Raw genomic sequence first — 22,484 nt, 5'->3', positions numbered from 1 at the left:
ATTTCTTTTCATTTTTTCCTCTAGGGAATCATGAGACTTCTTCAATTTACTATCTTTAATCAATTTTGAAAATATTTAGACACTGCTTCTTTTCCTTTCCCTGTCTCATCTCTCAAGTTAAAATAAACCAGCTCTTCTCTTTCTCATTTTTATGTCCTTCCTCTCCCTTAGTAATTCCCATCATTTTTGTCTTTCCATATCTCATTCTAGATAGTTTCTTCTGACATATCTTCAGTTCTTAATTGTCTCTTTGGCTGTTTCTAACCAGCCATTAAATCCATCTGTCAAGTTGTAATTCGTTATTGTATTTCAATTTCTAGATATATTTGAACTATTTTAACATATTCTATTACCTTTATAGTCTCCAACACCCTAACCAAATTTCATACTTGGTTTACATTTCATGAACTTAATAATAATTGAGTTTATGTTTGATAATCCATTACTTATAGCTACTGTGTTTCTGCTTTTTGTGGTTCTGTTGCTTCTCAGTTGGTTATAGTATCTTATCTTCTCATGTGCCTGGTTATATTTAATCATGTGGTGTGTCAGTTGGATTGAAAAATGATTAGACTAATTGGAAGGCTAGACTACTGTTACTGTGTCACAGGGAAAATTTTAATTTGCTTCTTTGAGACACTTGGTAGAATGACCAGTCCTATACCACCCCAATCAATTTTTTTCCCCGTGGATCAAGAATATTCAAATTTATATTATAGTGATTTTGTATAACTAATGCAAAACTTCTTGACTCTTAAGCAATGGGAAGACTTTTCTGTAACTTCTTAAATAAATGTGTTATGGACAAAATGTTTGTGTTCCCTCAAAATTAACATGTTGAAATCCTTACCCCTCAATATGATGGTATCAGGAGGTGGGGCATTTTTGAGGTGAATAGGTCACAAGGGTGGGGCCCTCATGAATGACATTAGAGTCCTTATAAAAAAGACCCCAGAGAGTTGTCTATCCCTCTTTCCACTGTATGGGAACATAGTGAGAAGACAGCCATCTATGAACTAGAAAAAGCACTAAATGTGCTGATACCTTAACATTGGACTTCCCAGCTTCCAGAACCATGAGAAATATGTGTCTGTTGTTTATACCACCCAGTCTATGGCATTTTTTAAAAGCAGCTTGAACTGACTCAGCCAAAGTGTATATCTTGTTTTCCCGTCAGACTGCATATTTTTCAAAAAAACAAGCTTGTTAAATATTTTATGAGCTCAATATGGTGTTATTTACATTAAAAACCTTTATAAGTTCTAATTTAAATAGAGCAAAGTACACTGTGATGAGACTCAACAGAATTACTAAGACTTCTAAACTAAATCTTGAAAGGGCCCATAAAAATGATTACCATTGATGTGTTTACTTTGTTTCAAAAGTAGTGTTTAACGGCCTCAATAATTTCTCCTTACATTGATGAGGAGAATCCAAATGTATTAAAATAACTGTTTTATTGATGTCTTTCATTGCCAAAACACAAGGTTAACTCCTGTGAGAGTTTCCAGGCACTTTCTATGTTTATGACTAATTCAGATGACTTTAGAATTATATTTCATCACTAAGTACTTACTGTAGTTGTAGTTGTTTTTGTGGAAGAAATTGGCTGTGTTGTGGTCCAGGGAAGGACATGAATTATGACTGTTGTAGTGGCTGACAGCTGACTAGGCTTATTCCCACCTAATTCATCAGTGACTTCAATAAGTAGCTGGAAAGTCACAGGGCTCTGAACCCCTTGAAATACATCATACTGGAAATTCTGCGTGATGGCCAGAGAAGGAGGATCACCACCTAGTCTCCGAAGTGTGAATTGATTATTTGTATTTCCTGAGAATGATTAGGTAATAAAAAGGAAATAAAATTACATTATGTATTGTGATTTATATTGTCTTACATTTTTATTTTAAAATATGTTTCATAATATATTTCCAATGGTTACAAAATATCTCATATGAGTATCTTGTAAAACAGCAGAGAAATAACATTTTTGAAATTATACGTCTTACCTCCTACAATTGTATAGTTCAGATGTTCCTGTGGAGAATCTTTGTCTGAACAGCGGAGCTGAATGAAAGGACTCTTAACAGTGGAATAAATTTGAGTTTCCAAATGTGGTGGATTGCATACAGGAGGCTCATCATTTATATTCTATAAAACATAAATATATTCTATTTCAGGTTATGTCTTAACAATCTTGCTGTATTTCATAAATTATTTGCCTAATTTTTAGATGCATTATTTTCAGCTTTATAACTGCTCATTATTGCTCATCATTTACCATTCATCCTGAATAATCTATTTTAGTGTTTCATCACAGATACTTTCTAGTTTGGGGTTACTGAGAAGTAAATTCTACATCTTACTTTTAATTTTATGAATGAGGAATTAATTTTTATTTAATAGATGTCTATTTCCTATGTAATAAGGCTAGGACGGATAATCATGACATTCACGAGATTATTGAATTTTAAAGTTAGATTGGAAATTCAATGGTATAGACATTATTCATCTTTTAATTATTATAGACAATATTAATAATTTCCCTTTATTCCAGAAGATATATGACATCAAGTCTCTTAAACAATACCTCAGGAGCACTCACCACCTAAAAGGGAGCATATTTCACTATTAGACAATCTTGTTTGTTAGAAACATTCACTTTTAATGATTTCAAGTACTTTTTTTTGCGTGTAAACTCAGGATAGATTCTGTTGTAAAGAAATTCACAATCTAGTAGATTATGTGACTTGTTTCAAACATGCTGATGATTTCAGCAATTAGATTGACAGGGGAATTATATTATCTTTGGGAATGTTTAAATTATTTGACTCTAGATTATAGAGTCAAAGAGCCTAAGCTTTGACTTTGATACAAACTGTCTGATAAGCTACTTGCCACCATCTTTCTTCCTCCCTGTAACGGATATTCTAGTCTATTAAAGTAACGGTTTCATTGATATCTGTCATTGCCAAAACATATGGATAACTCCGTGAGTGTTCCCAGGCATTTTTATGCTTACAACTAATTCAGACTATCTAGAATTATGGTTCATTCCTAAATTCTTACTGTAGTTATGGATCCTGAAGAATATACACAGTCTCAGAGTTATTTTCAAAGTAATACTCAAGGAAGACACTACTAATGTTTCAGAATGAAACGTAAAAGCAATCCAATTTATGCCCTTGATTTAAGAAAATGAAGTGCCTACTTCAACTTATACTTTCCTTATTTTCCTTAGTAATACTTGAGCATCTTCCTCGTCTTTGAGCAGTTAGTTTCTTAGAAGCCCACCTGAGAGTGCAGAGCAAATTCCACTATATTTTTCTCTCCACTGCAGATGCAGCTTGGTTTGCTGGATTGTCTGCTGGAGGCCATAAAGGACACTTGCTAATATTTAAACTCAATTTCACTATTGAAGTACTGATTCCTTTAAAATTAAGCCATTGTTAACCATATTTCCCAGGAAATGACACATCGTTAGTCTCCCTCTCTCCTTCCAAGTATAGCTTAAAAAAGGGAAAGATAGCATGTGTTCATTCACAATATTTTTCACAGCTGCTGTAGTAATAGTACATAATAATAAAACAACTAATATTTATTGAATATCTACCTACATTAATACATACACCACACAATAACCCCGTGTAAAATATACTGTAATAGAAAGTGAAAACAGGCAAAATAAAATGTTCAAGCTCACATATAAATAAACTGAGAGAACCTGAACTCAAAACACATAACTCCACGGTCCAAATTTTAACTGGTGTGCCATACTGCCTCTCTACTTAATATTGCTTTCTATTTCACCATTATCAGAGTTTAAACTATTACCAAATGTCCTGCTTCTGTTATGTGCTCTCAGAAAAAGTCTCTTTTATATCTTAAAAGATATTCTGAATTGTGTCAATTCATTGAAAGAGGGGCATATCTCAGTCTTTTAAATGATAGATCAGTTTCCATGCTCTCAAAGCTGTTTCACATCTAACAAACTATGGTTTTTCTGTTTTATAATTTATGTTTAATTTTTTTTTTTTTTTTTAGACAGAGTCTTACTCTGCCATCCAGGCTGGAGTGCAGTGGTGTGACCACGGCTTACTGCAATCTGGACCTCCTGGGCTCAAGTTGTTCTCCCACCTCAGCCTCCCAAGCAGCTGGCAGCATGCTGTATACCCAATCAATTAAAAAAGCTAAAATTTGTAGAGATGAGGTCTATATTGCCGAGGCTAGTCTTGAACTCCTAGGCTCAAGTGATCCACCTCCCTTGGTCTTCCAAAGTCCTGGGATTACAGGCATGAGTCGCCATGACAGGCCGTAAGTGTACATTTTAAATAGAATTCTAAACACTTTCCCCTTGCTGATCAAATATTTCTTAAATCAACCGGCCATACTTACAACATTTTAAACGGAAATGTTGGTTATAAAACACTTTCAAATCAAACACAGGTATCTAGGTTTGTCTATGAAAAGAAAAATTATTGCTCAGTATTTAAACTTTCATTTCTTCCTATTTGTTTCTTTCCATTTTATAAGAAAGGAAAAATATGTACATATATATTTCAAGAAAACGCCTGTATAAAACCAGATGTAGAAAAGTTATTGAGCACACAAACAGAAAAACATTGCAGAAATCAATGATCAACAGCTATAAGAAGATGGAGGTGGAAGTTATTGTTAAAATATATTTGTTTATTATATGATCTTATATTCTGATTTTCCCTGGAGTAAAATAAAAATTTCAGAAACACTGTTTTCCTTTGAGTTAGAGAAAATTTCCTATTAATATGAACACACACTGAAATCCACTCCACTACTTAAATAACTCTCATGTCCTATAATACTGTTATTTAATTTTATATTATCCTTAAGATGCCCCTCCCCGTTAAGAAAATGATATTTCTTCCATGTAAGGAATGCTTAGTAACCTTTTCTGGAGTAAGCTGAGAGTTCTTCAGGGAACTATTTTTTTTTTTTTTTTTTGATCTACTGATGTGATCTACACAGCTCTCTTGCTTTGCAGAGTGTGTGTGTGCTAAGTTATAGAGTTTTATGCTATAAATACGTTCATACAAACTACAGATACATTTCAGATACATACACACACACACATCTATACATTTCACATACATACACACACACACATCTATCTAATGGCTGAGATCCTATCATTACAGAATAATCAGGCTGTTTTAAATCCTCAAAACTGGACATTGGCAGAGTTCCTCACCTCTACAACTTTGCATGATGTGTCTCTTCACAGAAAATTCATTTTACCACTTATTTGCCCACTGGACTTACTCATTCCTTTACCTTTTCCTCTCTCCTCAAGTATTCATTTGTGAAATAAAGCAGATATACTGTATTAGTAAATACTACTGATTGGAATATGCAGCAGGTCTTCCATAAACAATATATAAGACAATATATTATTTCAATTTCAATTGTCTCACTAAAAAGTCATCGAATAGCACCTATGACCTCTAATGGCTTTATTATAGAGGTTCTAGCATAGTACCATCACTGTAAGCATAGTGTCAATTTATAAAGAAGCAATGAGAATTGTTTAAGAACAAGCACTTTATGGTTATAAGAACAAGAATTATTAAATGGGAAGAGCATGAGTTAGTTAATTGAATTGAAATTATCCATGGATTTTCTTATGAAGCTTGTTACCTTTAAAACTGAATCCATATCAATACTATGCAGACATAAAAAAGAATGAGTTAATGTCCTTTGCAGAAACATCGTTGTAGCTGGAAGCCATCATTCTCAGCAAACTAACACAGGAAGAGAAAACCAAACACTGCACGTTCTCACTCATAAGTGGAAGTTGAACAGTGAGAACACATGGACACAGGGAGGGCAACATCACATACCCGGGCCTGTTGGGGGTTGGGGAGCTATGGGAGCGAGAGCATTAAGACACATACCTAATGCATGCAGGGCTTAAAACCTAGATGACGAGTTGATAGGTGCAGCAAACCACCGTGGCACATGTATACCTATGTAACGAACCTGCATGTTCTGCACATGTATCCCAGACCTTAAAGTAAATTTTTTAAAAAAAGAGAATCCATATCTTTAATGAGGAATTAACAAGCCTAAATAGAGTAAAAACATTATTAAAAAGGATAAAGTATAAGGACAATATCCTTAGTGAGTATAATAATATTCATTATCCAGAAATTGTCAAAAGACTTCCAAAAATATTTATATGATTATTTATGGCTTTTATTTATTGGTGGCTTCCAAGTTCATCTCTTGACCTAATTTTCTAGAGCTGTAATTTTTCAACAATCTTTTTGCCATCTCCTCTATATTTTTGGACTCTGAGAACATGTTGGAAGGAAGAATTATTCCTTTTCCAATATCATTATGACTAGCCTTTAAGCTAGTTCTTAACATTAAGCACTAGGAGACTGCCAATCTTGAATCCTCAGTTCCCATTTCTGAGGTGCTGTTTCTATGACATGGGTTTTAATATATTATTCCAGTGTTGCTTGCCAGAATTAATCTTGGAAAAAGACCGTGATTTCTCTAACTGAATCTCCAGTTACAACACAATATAGCACATCCATGTTTCTAAATGTTCCCAATTAAAATATTAGAACTATTGGTCTATGTAAAATTGTTCGATACAAAATCTATGAGAGAGAGAGAAACTAAAGTTTTTTTAGGTATTTACAACCTTTAAATAATTGGAATTATTAAACTTCTGGAATGCTCATACTCTATAATTTTGTTACATATATTTATTAAGTAAATTTCAATAACTAAAACAAATAGCCAATTTATCTGGGACTTTTTTTAAACCTGTTCCCAATTAAAGAGAAATAAATTAAGTTGGAATTATCTTTAATAAGAAAAAGACATTTTAATTTCTGTATTGTTATATACTTAGATAATATATTATAAATTTTTAAATATAAATAAATCAAAGCTATCTATATTTTCTGTATCTCAATATAGAAATTATAATTTTAACATTATTTCTTATTATTTTCTTCTTGTATTCTGGAGATAGGATAGACCTTTTAACTGTAAAATTTGTGTCAATTATTAGAATACAAATAAGAAACTTCTGGACAATTTGGACAGCTAAGAGCCATTTCCTTAATATAAATTTCAGTTAAATGAATTATTTTACATGAACACTGAGTAAAGTTGAGCCAATTTTTAAATAATAACATACCAAGTGAAAATGGACACTATATACTCTTTCCTATTACCTAAAGGAGAGAAGTAGTCATAAAATTATGAAGCTGAGAACTCACTCTACAAGAGGAAATTAAGAGCCTGAGTACCTGTAAATAAGGCATTCTTTTGCAGAAATGTTTAGAGAAAGTGTGAAATTTTTGCATCTCTTTTAACATGATAGCTAATTATTTGTACGAATATTAATGCCTATTGGGAATTCATGGACAAACAGGTTTATATATTACCCTTAGTGTTTTAAAATTTTGGTTCTCATAGATTAATAGACTAAATGGTGATAATTTTGGCAAAACTCTTTGAATGTAATATTCTTTTTTTATATCACATATAAGTTGGTGACAAGTTCTTGAAGTTTTTATTTTGGTCTCTACCTATATATTTACCAACCATAAAAAACAAAATGGAATTCTAAATTTCCCAAATCAGGTAAAATTAGTAAATTTTTCAGTTCATAAAATAATCAACTCTATTAAAGAATCCCATTGTATTTCATGTTATTTTTAATTATATTTGACACAAAATCTCTCAAAAACAAACCCATCTTCAAAAGTGAAGAATACTTATTATATATTATAAAGATTACAAACACCATCACTTTTAAATTTATACATTACTAATTTTACATAAAATGATTCTTTACATTCTTATTAACATAAACTAGTTTGCTTATATTCTTGTTGAAATTAGTACTTAACCTGGGCAACTTCTATTATTTAAAGTGATACAATGTTTTAGTTTTAACTAGAACTTTAATAATCAACATTAGTGTATACCATAGTGGTTAAACTCAAGGAGCTTGTTTCTATTTGATAAGATAGAACTGGAAACATGAAACAAAAATGATGTGCTAACCCCAATGTTACTGTTAAAGTTCAGAAGACACAGTGATAACAGTTAAGAAACAGTTTATGGAAGACTAACAGGAAGGAACATTCAGAAATTTACTATAATCTCATATAAATATTTTTGGCTTGTTTACGTTTTGAATAATCAGATAAAATTCTCTAAATTTAGGATTTTATTATACATATTTAAGAATAAATGTAATGTAGTTATTAATTAATGTAAACTCAAATTATTTTATTGACTTTGAAAGTTAGAAGAAATTTAGAGATTATCTAGATTAGAAGTCATCAACTGGTCTGTACAACAACATTTGAGGGGCTTTTAAAAACGTAGGTACTCAAATCTTTTCTAACTATTCATGTCTTCTTCCCTACTAAATTTATATATATGGAATTGAAGCCTCATCATTTCCAAACACAGTTCAAGTAAATGTGTTTAACACCGAAAGACGTTTCTTTTTCTATTGGCATTTATGCTCTTGCACCTATAGATGTCTCTCTCTATCTTTTGGTACGTATATATGCATATATATGTATTTATATACATATCTATGTATATATATTGTACCTGTTATATTTAGATATATATTTGTATGTCTATATTTATATGTTTATTTATACTTATACAAATATATATTTGCACATATATAATTGTATATATTTATAATTGTGTGTGTGTTTGTGGTTATAGATACATATGCACATGGGGGGATACTTGGGGATACCAGAGAATAAAATACTAATTATAAAAACCTAATTATGTATTTTTAAGACATGGACAGAAGAGTGAGGGAGATGTCTTTGTGTAAAGGCAAGTTAAGTGCTTTTTCTTGTTTCAAAACAAATGGAGAACAATATAGTACATTTATTATTCCTATAAATGAGAATAGCTATGATCTCTGGTGAAGAGCATAAGCTGTGACTTGGAAAGGAAGGAGATCCCAGAAGGCATTTCTGGTACAGTGGTGCACAATCAATCAAACCAAAGAATTCCCAAGTTCCTAAACTGGACAATAGTAGCTTGATTGTTTTTGTTCGTAAATGTAACATGCTCTCTGCTAAATAAAAAAATCATATTTAAATATAATTGCAGTATTACATACGTAAGTAATTGTACATATAATCCATAATATAAAACTACTGTACATTAATAATGTGTTTGTACACTTTTTAAATATTGTTCTAGAAATTGTGGAAAAACAATACCATACGGCAATATGCCTGACTCCAAAAAGTGAACATTCTAGTTGTGAGATAAAACATTTATATATTAAATCTTTTAAAAATTCTGTATGCTAAATCAATCACCTGAGTGTTTTTAGAGCACAGAAAGAGACAGCAGTTAGAAATTAATTCTTACAGGAAGTAGGGGAGAAATACAGTGCAGAAATTCATCTTCAGCTAGAAACAAATTACCATTTATTATTCTTTGCTTTTTTGCCATTATAAATGGCCAAATGAGAAATCCTCAAATCCTTTCAATAATTATGTTTCTATTTTAATTTTACTAAATAAATATATGTCCAATTGTTGGTTAATGTAAGATCCAATTTATTTCACATAATTTGAGTATAAGAATTAAGTTAGAGATTATCTAGTCTACTGTTTTTGAATTGTCTGTTCTGGAATTTTCTTACATTCTTAAAAATTAAAAATACCAGCTTTCCAAGGATTCTAATTTTATAGGCCTATGATGGGTTCCAACAATTTGTTTTGAGCAAGCTACTCATCTGATTGTGATGTGCAGGATGTGTAAGGTCACTGTTTCAATGAATTGTCCAATAAATACTAGAAAATATGGTTGAGGATTTGATGGAAAATTCTAAGTCTTTGCAGTAGAGTTCAAGATGCAAAATGATAGTTATGGATTCCTAAATTGCTCCAATTCCGCAATTAGATTTTTGTTCAAGTATTTCTATTTGTTATATGAATTTTGTATTTGCCTTTTGTAAAGTGACAGATTTTTCACTCTAAACTATATTTTGTGAGTGCTTTATGGCTTTATTTTTTCTAACACTAGTATGATGGATAATGTATGATACATAATATGATACAAGTCGTGATTCAACTTTGCAGACTAATAATCTAAATCAACAAGAGCTATATTAGCACTACTAGTCATATGATAAGTTTCATTTAGTTTACATGAAATTTCAGTAGAGGTCTAAAGTCAACAATTTATTGTCCACATCAATGTAGCTCTTGGATTTGGGTTCCCATTTTTACTAAGTTAGTGAGAACAAAATTTTTTATTTGCATGGAGAAAATATTTAGGTAGCAATTAAAACAAATCATCTGGAACATGCACTCAAGTATCTCTTTAAATTTTATATATCAATATTTTTTTAAGAAAAACCTTTAAAAATCTCAAATGGAAACTCAGAAAAAAAATGATGATGCTCATCAGATAAAAAGTTAAGAAGAGTGGGGGATAATTCTTTAAAATTTGTAATCAAAATACATAATTTTCACTCTAAAATATTCTTAAGTACGTTGACTGTGTTCACCAATGATTTCCAAACAGCAGGTTGTAGTACTATCACCAGTATATATTAATTGAATTAAAGTAATCAAAAAGTCTATTTGAGAATTTTGCTTTTGATGGTAATCAGATCAGCAGCTCTGAATGGCTGTACTGCTACAAATAAAGAGGTTCTAGATAAAATATAATGATTAATGCATACCATGGGATATATAGTATTGATATTTTATGGTCAGGTGGAATTTTTTTAAAAAGAGAGAGAGAGAAATTGCAACTCAAATTTGTAAGTAAATGATAAAGCTGGCCAGTGACTTTATCAGCACTTCGATCCTGAGGTTCAGATTTGAAGCAGCAGGAAATGAGAGAGCTGAAAACCAGGTACAGAAGGCTTCTTGAAGAAGATTACAGTAGTTTTTAATGGGTAGTGAGCCCTGTTTCAAAACAGAAGCAAAAAGTAAGCTCTTTTTGGAAGAAAGCATCCTTAACTTTCACTCCAGGATTCCCATTAGATCACTCATATATGAATCAAAACAAAAGATCTCATAGAGGAGAATGCCCCATTAAATGAGCATTTGCTAACACAACCAATAGGATTTTAGGCCTCTAAGTGCTTCATATATTTAAATTATTAAGAGATAAATATAAAATTATTAAAAGGTAAAACATAGACTATCAGGAAAATGAAGCAGAGACTATAAAAAGTGATCCAAGCATATTTAAAAAGAAATGTAACTTTTGGAAATTAAAAAAATGGTTTAACACAATGAATAGGTTAACAGTAGACAAAACATAGTCAATGAAATAATCATTACATTGAAATGTAAATGTAAAGAAATTGCAGAGAATGCAGTACAAAGGAAATACAAATAAAGAGGAATGATTAAGAGAAATGGAGAGCCAAATGAGAGTGTCTCATATCTAACTGGTATCCAAGTTCTACAGAACAAAAAGGAAGGAAAATATGTACTGTTTGAAAGCATGGTGACCATATATTTTTAAGAACAGATAAATTCACAGATATAGAAAGCAGAAGGTAGTTGAGGCAGTATATCTAAAAAAGAATCGATATCAGGATACATCATAAAACTAACACTAAAGAAGAAAAGATATTAACAGAAGTAGTATTTGCAGACTTCTCAATGATTGCTACTATTAATTTGTGTTAATTACATTATCTTTCAAGAATATTTAAAATGAAATGAAAAAAGTTTATCATTACTATTCCTACATTCTAAAGGCATTTATAAATATTTATTTGAAGAAAAGAAAAAATCATCACAGAAGGAATGTCTGAACTTGAAGAAAGAATGAAAAGCAAAGAAACGGGGCAATGTGTTGGTACATCTAAACATACAACTTTCCATTTCTGCTTACAATCAATGATAATAAAAATAAGTAAATAGTGTTACTAAAACTACAAACATTGAAATACATATTAATCATATGTATATCAAAGAGACAAACGTAATTTAACTATTGTAAGATTTTGAAGTTGACCGGGAGAAGTTTTCAATATTTAATACGAATGTTTGTTAAGCTTTTATACCAGTTTTCCAATTATTGTCTTTCAGCTTCAAATCACTCTTTTTGCCCTGATTGTGAAGCTAGAGCGCTCTAACTTTTGAACATTTCTCTTTACTAACTGATATAGTTCTAGGCTTTGTGAAAAGAGAGTTCTGGAGTTACAGTACCAAGAAAAACCCTTAGAAGTATGCCTCTCTTCCCAGTTAAAAATCCTCCATTTATTATAATCATATATATATATATGTTTATTTATTTTTGTCGTGGGATTCCAGTAATCCTCAGACTGTGTCCTACCCACTATCAGCTCACATTCTCCACCTAGCAGCTTCCAAGCAACTCCAGGAAATGACTTCCACTGGTAGTTTGACCTACAACCTCAGGCATGGTCTCAGAGCAGCATTGGTGGACTACTTTCCTGGCAATGCCAGCTGTGTCTTCAAGGTACTCTGTCTGTTTCTAAAGATCAGTTCGGGCCAGAACCTTCCGGCAGTTTTCTTTACCATTAAGAGGCTGCGTGTTCTTGTAGTAGCTGCACCCTCCTCCAGAGGTAATATTCTCAGCGTTAGAGAGGGAGGCCCTCTCCTAATCTTTTAGTGCTTTCACTGTCGTTTCTTCCTGAGCCTAGAGTTAGTAGCTATTCTTTTATACTTGCTATTTTTGAAACACTTAGTGTTTTCTTATAGCACCTTTGTAATTAACTACCATTTATTAGTTAAAACATCTTTATATTGAATTTTAAACTGTATATTATTTTATGGTCTGCATTTTTAAATTGGCAAGTTGCATTTATTTACATTCATTGTGGTTCTCGATATATTTGAATTGACTTGTATAATCTTACTTGTACTTTTTATGTAAAATTCTTTATATTAAATTTTGCCTGTTCAAATGAGTAAGGTTTTTATCTATTCAATGGATTCATTCTGACTGGTTCAAGAAAATTTTTCAGGGTGGCCACTAACTGATAAAAATATAATGTATTATTTTGAAACCAGTGGAGGGAAAAAACAGAAAAGAATTCAGTGTACCAAAAAGGGAAAAAAATAAGAAAAGGAACAAAAGACTAAGGTTTTAGAAAGTACAACTAAGATCATAAAAGTCAAATTCGGATATATCAACAACTACAATAAATGTAGATGTACTCAGTTGCCAATGAAAAAAATACAGACCACAATATTGAGTTTAAAAATTAGACTACAGAGTTACACAAAGACCTTTTTACATAGCAAAAATATGAGGACACAGAGAGGTTGAAAGTTAAATGAAGAAGGACAGATAGGTTGATAAATACAAATGGCAGGTCAGTATTAGGTATAAACAGCATTCATACATTAAAGAATAAAAGAAATGTGGTCATTTAAGCAAATAAGCATAGTTTAAGCAAATAAGCATAGGAAGAGATGCTCAACATTTTATTAGTCACTAAGGAAATGCAAATTAAAACCATAATGAGATACCACTACACATTTATCAGAATGACTAAAATAAAAATAGTGACAACACCAAATGCAGGTGAGGATGATGTGGAACTGAATCACTCACACTTTGTTGATGGGTACGTAAAATGGTCTAGCAGATGGACCGAGCTTGACAGTCTTCTTATTTTTAGTTTGTTTTTGGTTTTCTAGTTTCTTGACATAGTAATTTAGATTATTAATTTGAAACTTTACTCATTTTTAGCATTTACTGATATAAATTTAATTTTATGTACTGTTTTAGTTGTATTCCATACTGATACTTAATGTGTATTTATACATTGAAGTATATTGATGACAAATGTTTTAAAATCCTTCTCAGACAATTTCAAAATCTGATTCAACTCAGTGCTGAAGTCAATTGATTGCTTTTTCTCATTCCATTTGTGATTTTCTTACTTCTTTGTATTACAGGTGATTTTCTATTGTATCTTGAATATTTTGTCTCTTATATAAAAAGATTCTGGGTCCTAGTTAAATTGTTTTGTAGCAACAGCTGTCATGTTTAGGTTTAACACACAGGGCATTGCTCACTTTTGTGAGCTGTGTTCCCAAAGACTAGTTTAATTATCAGATGCTTTGCAATATTATTTCAGTCTAGTTTGTATATCTGGTGCCACTGGGACTTTTGCTGTTCACTTTTGGTCCTTTCTGAGGTGGTAAAAAGGATTTTCCCAATCCAGCCCACTGGGTGTCGCTCCATCAAGAGGTGGATCTGAAGCCCACAGGGACAAAGTGTCTTCCAAGTCTGATGCCTCTGTCTGCATCTTTCTAGTTACTCCCACTTGCCCCAGTGTTTGCTGGTGGAAGAGAGGAGTCACAGGCATACATGAAGATGCTCCTCTGACTAGGCACTTTTTATGTTGAAAAGCATTGCTTTTGCCTTTAGGAGACACAGACCATTTTCTGGGCCAGGTTCTTGTTGTACTGAGAATTCCCCCTTGCAGTGTCTTCTGCTGTCCCGGTGTCCCTAGGAGGGGGAGGAGAGTCTCAGGCCTATGAGGTTGAAAGGTGTCCCAGGGCTGGCCACTTATAGTGGTTGGGTGTCTTTTGCTGGTTCAGTTTAGCTACATTGGTGTCTGTTTGTAAGAGATCTAGCCTCAAGAGAGCGCTTCTAACAGCTGCTTATTGTTGGTGAAAATCCTGATTAATCCTCGATTATTTTTGGACATCCCTGACATTGTCAGAAGGATTCCCATTCCCTCCTGAGGAGAAATGAGTTTAAGTAGGCTGCCTTCTGCTCCTAGATTTGGGCTCAGGAAATAAAGTCTGGTTTACCTTCTCCTGTTGGGTGGGAAGACGTGAGGTGCTATGCCAGTTATTGAGGAACAATTATTATTCTTCAAATCCTGGGGTTCCAAAAAGGAACATATTCTTCCCGTCTTTCAAAGCTCTTCCTAGTTGCTTCCTGTGTTATTTCCAGGGTTCACAGTTTCGTCTGGCAGGGAAGCAGGGAGAAAATGGACTATGTGATCTTGACTGGAAGTTAACCTGCTTTTATTGAAAAGGTATTTAATAATTAGTCTATTCCTAAAAACTCCAAGACCAGGGAGAAGGCAGAGGTCACAGAACATTCTGGACCTTAGGGAGAGAATATTAATTTGCAATTGGTTCCAGGGTTCTTTTTATCCATTTAACTATCTTACCTTTTACAGACATTCACCAGATATTCAATAATCTTTCCTTTCTCTGGAGAAAAGGGAATTTAAAAATCCTTGTTAATTATATTTTTCTTTAAATCACAATAAGATTTTCCTTCAAAAATTTAATTATCCATTATTGTGACAAGTGGCATATGCTGTGGTTATGAAATTTTTGTGAGACATCTTTATCTCAATATTGTCAGTTCATTTTTGTATGGTACCATAAAATATCTGCTCTAACCAGTGTATCTGTCTCAAATGAAATAATGGAGCTATGAATTAATCTCATCATTACTGGTTATTTCTGTCATAATGAGCCTATAAAAGGGACATTAATACCTCCTTAGCTTGAAGCAGACACTTTTGTGTGCAATCCCACAAATGGTATATACTCCTGAACTGCTTGGGGCTGCAAAGTAAAAAGAACTTCCAAAGAGGGCTGAAAGCAGTGTGGTAATATTTAAATTTTACATAATGTTGCTTGAGTTGAAAATAAAGAGGTTACGAAACACTGCTCAAAGACATCGGAGATAACACAAACATATAAAAACATTCCATGCTCATGGATAGGAAGAATAATACTATTAAAATGCAAAAGCAATTTAAAGACTCAGTGCTATTCCTATTAAACTACCAATGACATTCTTCACAAAACTAGAAAAAACTATTTTCAAATTTATATGGGACCAAAATAGAGCCCAAATAGCCAAGGCAATCCTAAGCAAAAAGAAAAAAGCTGGAGGCATCATGCTACCTGACTTCAAACTATACTGCAGGACTACAGTAACCAAAACAGCATGGTACTGGTATAAAAATAGACACATAGACTGATGGAACAGAATAGAGAGCTCATAAATAAGGACATACAACTACAACCATCTGATCTTTCATGAAGGTGACAAAAGCAAGCAATGGAAAAAGACTCCCTATTCAATAAATGGTGCTGGGATAACTGGCTAGCCATATGCAGAAGAGTGAATCTGGATCCCTTCCTTATACTGTATACAAAAATCAACTCAAGATGGATTAAAGACTTAAATGTAAAGCCCATAACTATAAAAACCTGGAAGACAACCTAGGCAGTATTATACTGGACATAGGAAAGAACAAATATTTTGTGATAAAGATATCAAAAGCAATTTCAACAAAAGCAAAAATTGAAAAATGTGATCTAATTAAACTAAAAATCTTCCACACAGCAAAATAAACTATCAACAGAGTACACAGGCAGCCTACAGAATGGGAGAAAATATTTGCAAAGTATGCATCTGACAAAGGTCTAATATCCAGCCCCTATAAGAAACTTAAATAAATTTATAAGCAAAAGATAAACAACTCTATTAAGAAGTGCATAAAGGACATGAACAGACACTTCTCAAAAGAAGACATACAAGCATCCAACAAACACTGCAAAACTGCTCAACATCATTGATCATTAGATGAATGCAAATCAAAACCACAGATATCATCTCCCACCAGTCAGAATGGCTATTATTAAAAGTCAAAAAAATAACAGATGCTGATGAGATTCCCGAGAAAAGGGAACATTTATATACTATTGGTAGGAGTGTAAATTAGTTCAGCCATTGTGGAAATAAGTGGAGCAATTTCTCAAGGAACTTCAAACAGAATTACCATTTAACCCAGCAATCCCATTACTGGGTATATACCGAAAATAATATAAATCATTCTACCATAAAGATACATGCACACATATGTTTACTGCAGCACTAATCACAATAGCAAAGACATGGAATCAACCTAAATGCCCTTCAATGGTAGACTGGATAAATAAATGTGGTACATATATATCATAGAATACTATGCAGCTATAAAACAGAATGAGATTATGTCTTTTGCAGCAACATGGATAGAGGAGGAGGCCATCATTCTAAGCAAACTAACACAGGAACAGAAAACTAAGTAACACATGTCATCACTTATGAGTGGAAGCTGAACAATGAGAACACAATAATACTGGGAGAAGAAGAACAGACACTGGGGCTTACTTGAGGATGGAGTGTAGGAGGAGGGAGATGATCAGGAAAAAAATAAGCCATCAGGTACTATGCTTATTACTTGGGTGACAAAATTATATCTGTGCCAAACCCCCATGACACACAGTTTACCTATTATAACAAATTTGCTCCTATACCCTTAACCTAAAATAAAGGGTTAAAAAACAAAAAAAAAAAAGAAAGGAGTTTGAAAATAATATATGCCTAATTATGAGGTTTGTCCTGCCCCCATTGTTTCATTCTTCTACCTGCCTTCAAGATATCATTATCATACCCTAAAATCCTTGACTTACACACACTGCATAAATTTGCACAAATTTAAAATAATACCATCATCAAATACAACCCTCATCCTGCAACTAGTATTCAATATTGTCTTGCTTTGTTTTAACTTTATAACTTTACAAAGTGTGTATGTTTGCAATCTTTTGGTGCTTGAATTATTAGCCTAATCTTCCCCTTTAATTAAGTCATTAAAAAAAAACCAAAGAGCATATTGCTAGGTTCCATGCATATTGCTGGGTATTACTACTGATCATTTCACCATAATTTCTTCATTTTGACAACTGCATTGCTGTTTACCATTGTTTTTACACAACATCAAGATCTTGGGTATTATTTTGTATGGTAGGTACTAATTTTTAATAAAAATGCCTTATCTAATGAAAGAAGGCCATAGCATAACAATGATGACAGTGAGTCATGAATGTCCAATTTTGTGTACTTGAAGTCAACTTTATGAATTAAATGAAAATGTCCTTTCGGGCTTTCATTTCCAAAAATCTGACAGAAGGCTCTTTACATTATTCAGAATTTTACAGAGAAACAGAACCAATAGGAGATGGGTGGGTGGATGGATGGATAGATAGATAGATAGATAGATAGATAGATAGATAGATAGATAGATAGAGAATTGGCCTACATAATTATGAGAGGCTGAAAAGTCCCACCATCTGTTGCCTGTAAGCTGGAGAACTAGGAAAATCAGTGATATAAGTCAGCCCCCTACCAAAAGCATGAGAACCAGGGTTGAGGGGGTGGGGTGGAAATCTGCTGGTACAAGTCTCAGAGTCTGAACGTCTAAGAATCAGGGGATGTGATGTCCAAGGTCAGGAGAAGATGGATGCCCCAGCTCAAGAAAAGAGCAAGATTTACCCTTTCTCTACCTTTTTTTCTGCTCAGGCCCTCAGTGAATTAGATGACATTTACCCACATCAACAAAGGCAGACCTTTACTCAATCTACAGATTCAAATGCTAATCTATTCCAGAAACACCTTCACAAACACACCCAAAAATAATATTTTACCAGCTATCTGGGCATCTCTTAGACCAGTTAAGTTGACAGATAAAAATAATTATCACAATCTTCTATTACAAAATACCTGAAATGATAAATCTGAGCATATGGAATTGAATTTACAGGTTAGAAGGGGAAGCTTATAGATGTCACCCATGGAGAAGAAACTGAAAGCCAGAGCAAACTCACTTTGCATGGACACTGGAGGCTCAATTTGGGCAGCTTTGCACATGGCCCAAATGGTAAAAAGGCTTGGCATTTATGGTTTGCTCAGGGATCATGGGACACTAGGCACTGAGACTGTGTGAGACAAGAAGTTAAGGCTGGAAAGTCTGTGCAGAGTCAAAACTCATGAAAGCTGGTACTCTCACTGGGACTAGAACTACATACATTCCACAGCGAGAAAGATTTCTCAGCCCAGAGATCTACTAAGGAAAATAAAAAGTTCATTTGATAAATTAAAGTCACAAACCTGTGTTTGTTCTGGTACAGAGTTCAAATTTACCTTATTTTCATACTGTGGGAATCCTGATGAAAAGATTAATACAAAATTTGATTCAGAGTACATGGTATTCACAGAGTACAAGACAGAAATAAAGGCAAATGTGTTCTAGAGGGATAATTTTATGAGCTAAAAACAATGGGCTTTTTATTTTTAAAAATCCCTGCAAAAGGTAAGTGCACAAAATGGTAAAACGTAAATAATTTTCCAGGAAATAATAGGACTACCTAAAATAGACAATAAATATAAGTATATTTGAATTATACTTATTTTATATTAAGTAAAATTTTAAATATTATAAACCATAAGCAAAGCATAAAGCCATATGAAAAATATAAGATTTGATCAAATGTCATTATTCCTGCCTTATAATTCGGAAATTATAGTAAACACCGTGTAACAAATACTTTTATGTAAGGACAGACTTAATGTTAATTATAGTTTATGATCTCACCATTGAACTCTATTCTGCCTTAATAATTGTAAACAAATGCAATAAGTAATTTTCCAAATACAGACAATATGGCCTCTCAAGTATCCCTACACAGTGGGAAGCTCTCTACAACTTAGGCAAGATAAATTTGCTACCATTCAACAGCTCTATTTGAAGGAAAACAAACACTAATCTGAACTACCATATAATACAGGAAACCAATGAAAGTAATGATCTCTTTCTCTCTGTTTTGAAAAAGGATTTAGTTTGCAAGTAACAAGTCAGGGTAGCCATTTGTACAAAGGTTTGCTAAGAAAACCAGAAATGGTACTTGAATTATTACTCAAATCCTCCCTTTTAATTTGGTTGTACTTTTTGGAAATTAGGTTGAAAGACTGGAATATATCCCTTAACTGGCATAATGGGATTTAAAAATCATTCCTTTATTATGTTTTCTTCTTAGTTTATGGGATCAATTTTCCATATGGTATTTGTAGTACTTACAGGAAAGTTTGTATTTTGGCTTTTTCCCTTGTAAAACACATGTTCTTGAGTTCTTGGAATCTGATTGAACATCCTCTGTCTCAGAGGATGCCCAAAGGCTGTTTTTATGCTACCTCTGGGGTTTATACATACACAGCCTCCAGCTCGACTTTAATTACTTTAACTTAGGAGGGCTTTCCAGTTGAGGAACTGTGGGTGGGCATCGACATAATTTCCCTTTTGTCTCTTTTTCCCCCTCATACAGACTCTTTTAAAAAAACGAAAACAAAAACAAAATAACAACAAAGTAATAATAATGCTTCCCACCCTTGCTTTCATCCTGGCTTCTAAGATTTGCTGCATTAGAAAAACACAAGTAAAGTAGTAAGGATTAAACAACATCATTAAAAATGGAAGCAAATTCATATTCAGGTTCAAACAAATCACAAAAATAAATCTAACATCCCTCTAGCTTTATTTCTACATTTTCTTGTTTGGGCCAAAGAAGAAAAGAGAAAACTGAGAAAGAAAACTTTCATGTGTATATGTATCCAATGTTGTTGTCATCCTAATGTTCAGAATCTCATGAGAAATCTGTTTCCCTTGCAAGTGCAATTTGATGTCTGACACACAGCACTGATATATTAAGATGGTATGAATGTTGACAGAAAGCAAAATGGCACTGAAGCCAACAGAAAAGTCTCCGCTAAATCATAATCTGGAATTTCCTTTGTTATAGTCTGGCAAATTTCCCATTATCAAACTGGAGTAAAAATATAATACTACTGGGGATTATCCAGTATTAATTTGTCCAAATCTTTTCCATGCCCCTTAAGTTTCCAATACAATTTATTTATATTCAGCACATGGCCTTGTCTACTTTAATGGATTAATGCAGGGCATTCCAGATTAAATCCCTTAATTTTTATCCCCTAAAATAAAATTTCAATGACCGTTTGTCCATTTTTAACAAAAATATACCACATGTCTATCATACTTTACCTTTTACAGGCACAGTTTCTCATGTAAGCCTCATAATAGCTCGAGAAGTTAGATGGGAAACAAAACATTGTTCCTATTTGATGCGTAAGGGACCAGAGACTCTGAGTAGTAAATGGCTTGGATAAGTCACCAGCCTGGTGAATGAGCAAACAGCTGCCAGCCACAGGCTTCTGCCTACCAGCCTACACATTCTTGAGTCAGAATTTGGGGTTCAAACTTTGTCTCCATGGCAGTTCCTAGACAAGGAACCTCCCAGTTACTTTCTTGTAAAATAGAAATGAAACCTTTTTATCTTTTATATTTTTTGTAAGAATTAAAGGATATGTTCTATACAAAGTATTTAGAACAGCAACTAGATGGTGTGTTGTTAATAATTGTTTTTATTTTTTCCTAAGAAATAATTTTTTCATCCCTTTGTAACCTTAGTACCCCTACTTATATTCTTTTTCTCATTATAGTCTATAAATATTCTTCCTCCTTTAAATATTCTAACTTACTCTCTACCTCAGATCTTTTCTGTCTACCAACATTTTCAGGATTCTTTCTTATACATGCAAAAATGAACATTGTTACTCTAAGTATTATGTTTTTTTTTTTTTTTTTTATCCTCTACTTACTCAATTTTTTTCTCTCAAAGAACCATGCATGAATCATGTAACTTTCCAGCTGGAAATGACCTTCCAATTCATCACCTTTGTTTCACTGATTAGGCACATAGATCACAGAGAAGTTACCTTTTTTCTTTGTGCAAGAAAAAAGGCACCACGTAAGAAGTAGAATGAAGCCTTGAAACCCAGTCAGGTCCCCTGATGGGAGGGAACAGTGCACTCTTTCACACTCCCACACTTGTTCTGCTTCCACTTATACACCCAATTATCCATCAGTTTGTGCCTTTTGACTTTTAGCTTTACTACTCTTCTAAGAAAAAAAAAAAAAAAGTAACTTTTGGCCCACTCTCTTCAGAATACAAAACCCTTGACTCCCTTTTACACCTCCAGTTTGCAACAGAACACACAAAGTTGAATTTACATTTTTAGTTCTGATATGCACAGGAGGCAAGAGGGTGGGGTCCCTGGTGAGGGCTCCACCCTCAAGCCTGGAAACCCATGGCCCTAAATAAGAACAGGCATTCCTGTTTTCACGTCCAAATGTTGCCTTTTCCAAGACCACTCTGGCCCACCACACCCCTATCCTGTACCCATATAAACCCCAAGTTCCACTGGCAGAACAGCAGAGCGGCACAGCAGAGAAGGAGAGGAAAGGCAAACAGCTGAAAGTGGAGAGAAGAGGCAACTGAGCATCAGAGACTACGGATAGACGTGGCTTAACTTCAGACGGCATGATTTTGGACAGAAGCCCAGCCAGAGGCAACCAGGCTTCAGGAGAAGATTATCTTCCCACTCCATCCCCTTTCCTGCTCCCCATCCCACTGAGAGCCACCTCCATCACTCAATAAAACCTCAGCATTCACTTTCCTTCAAGTCGGAGTGACCTGATTCATCCTGGATCGTGGACAAGGACCCAGGTACCAAGAGGGTAGGGTGAAAAAGGCTGTCACCCTGAC

The 22,484-nt window shown here is 33.5% G+C and overlaps 1 protein-coding gene across 1 annotated transcript in view; it reads right to left on the bottom strand.

The window, feature by feature from the left end:
- Window positions 1–2,015: 2,015 nt before the first annotated feature.
- The window catches only part of LOC123572243 (cadherin-related family member 4-like), a 48,015-nt gene continuing 27,546 nt past the window's right edge, over window positions 2,016–22,484 (bottom strand). The window contains exons 4-5 of the mRNA XM_045387991.2: window positions 14,820–14,979; window positions 2,016–2,151 (exon numbers count right to left, since the gene is read on the bottom strand). Of these exons, the coding sequence (XP_045243926.2) occupies window positions 14,968–14,979 (12 nt within the window). The 3' untranslated portion in view covers window positions 2,016–2,151; window positions 14,820–14,967. The remainder of the gene's footprint in view (window positions 2,152–14,819; window positions 14,980–22,484) is intronic.

Source organism: Macaca fascicularis, chromosome 3, assembly GCF_037993035.2.
Source record: "Macaca fascicularis isolate 582-1 chromosome 3, T2T-MFA8v1.1".
NCBI classification, from domain to species: domain Eukaryota; kingdom Metazoa; phylum Chordata; class Mammalia; order Primates; family Cercopithecidae; genus Macaca; species Macaca fascicularis.
The sequence above is the reverse complement of the archived record's forward strand: the minus strand, read 5'-3'. Positions and strand labels throughout refer to the sequence as shown.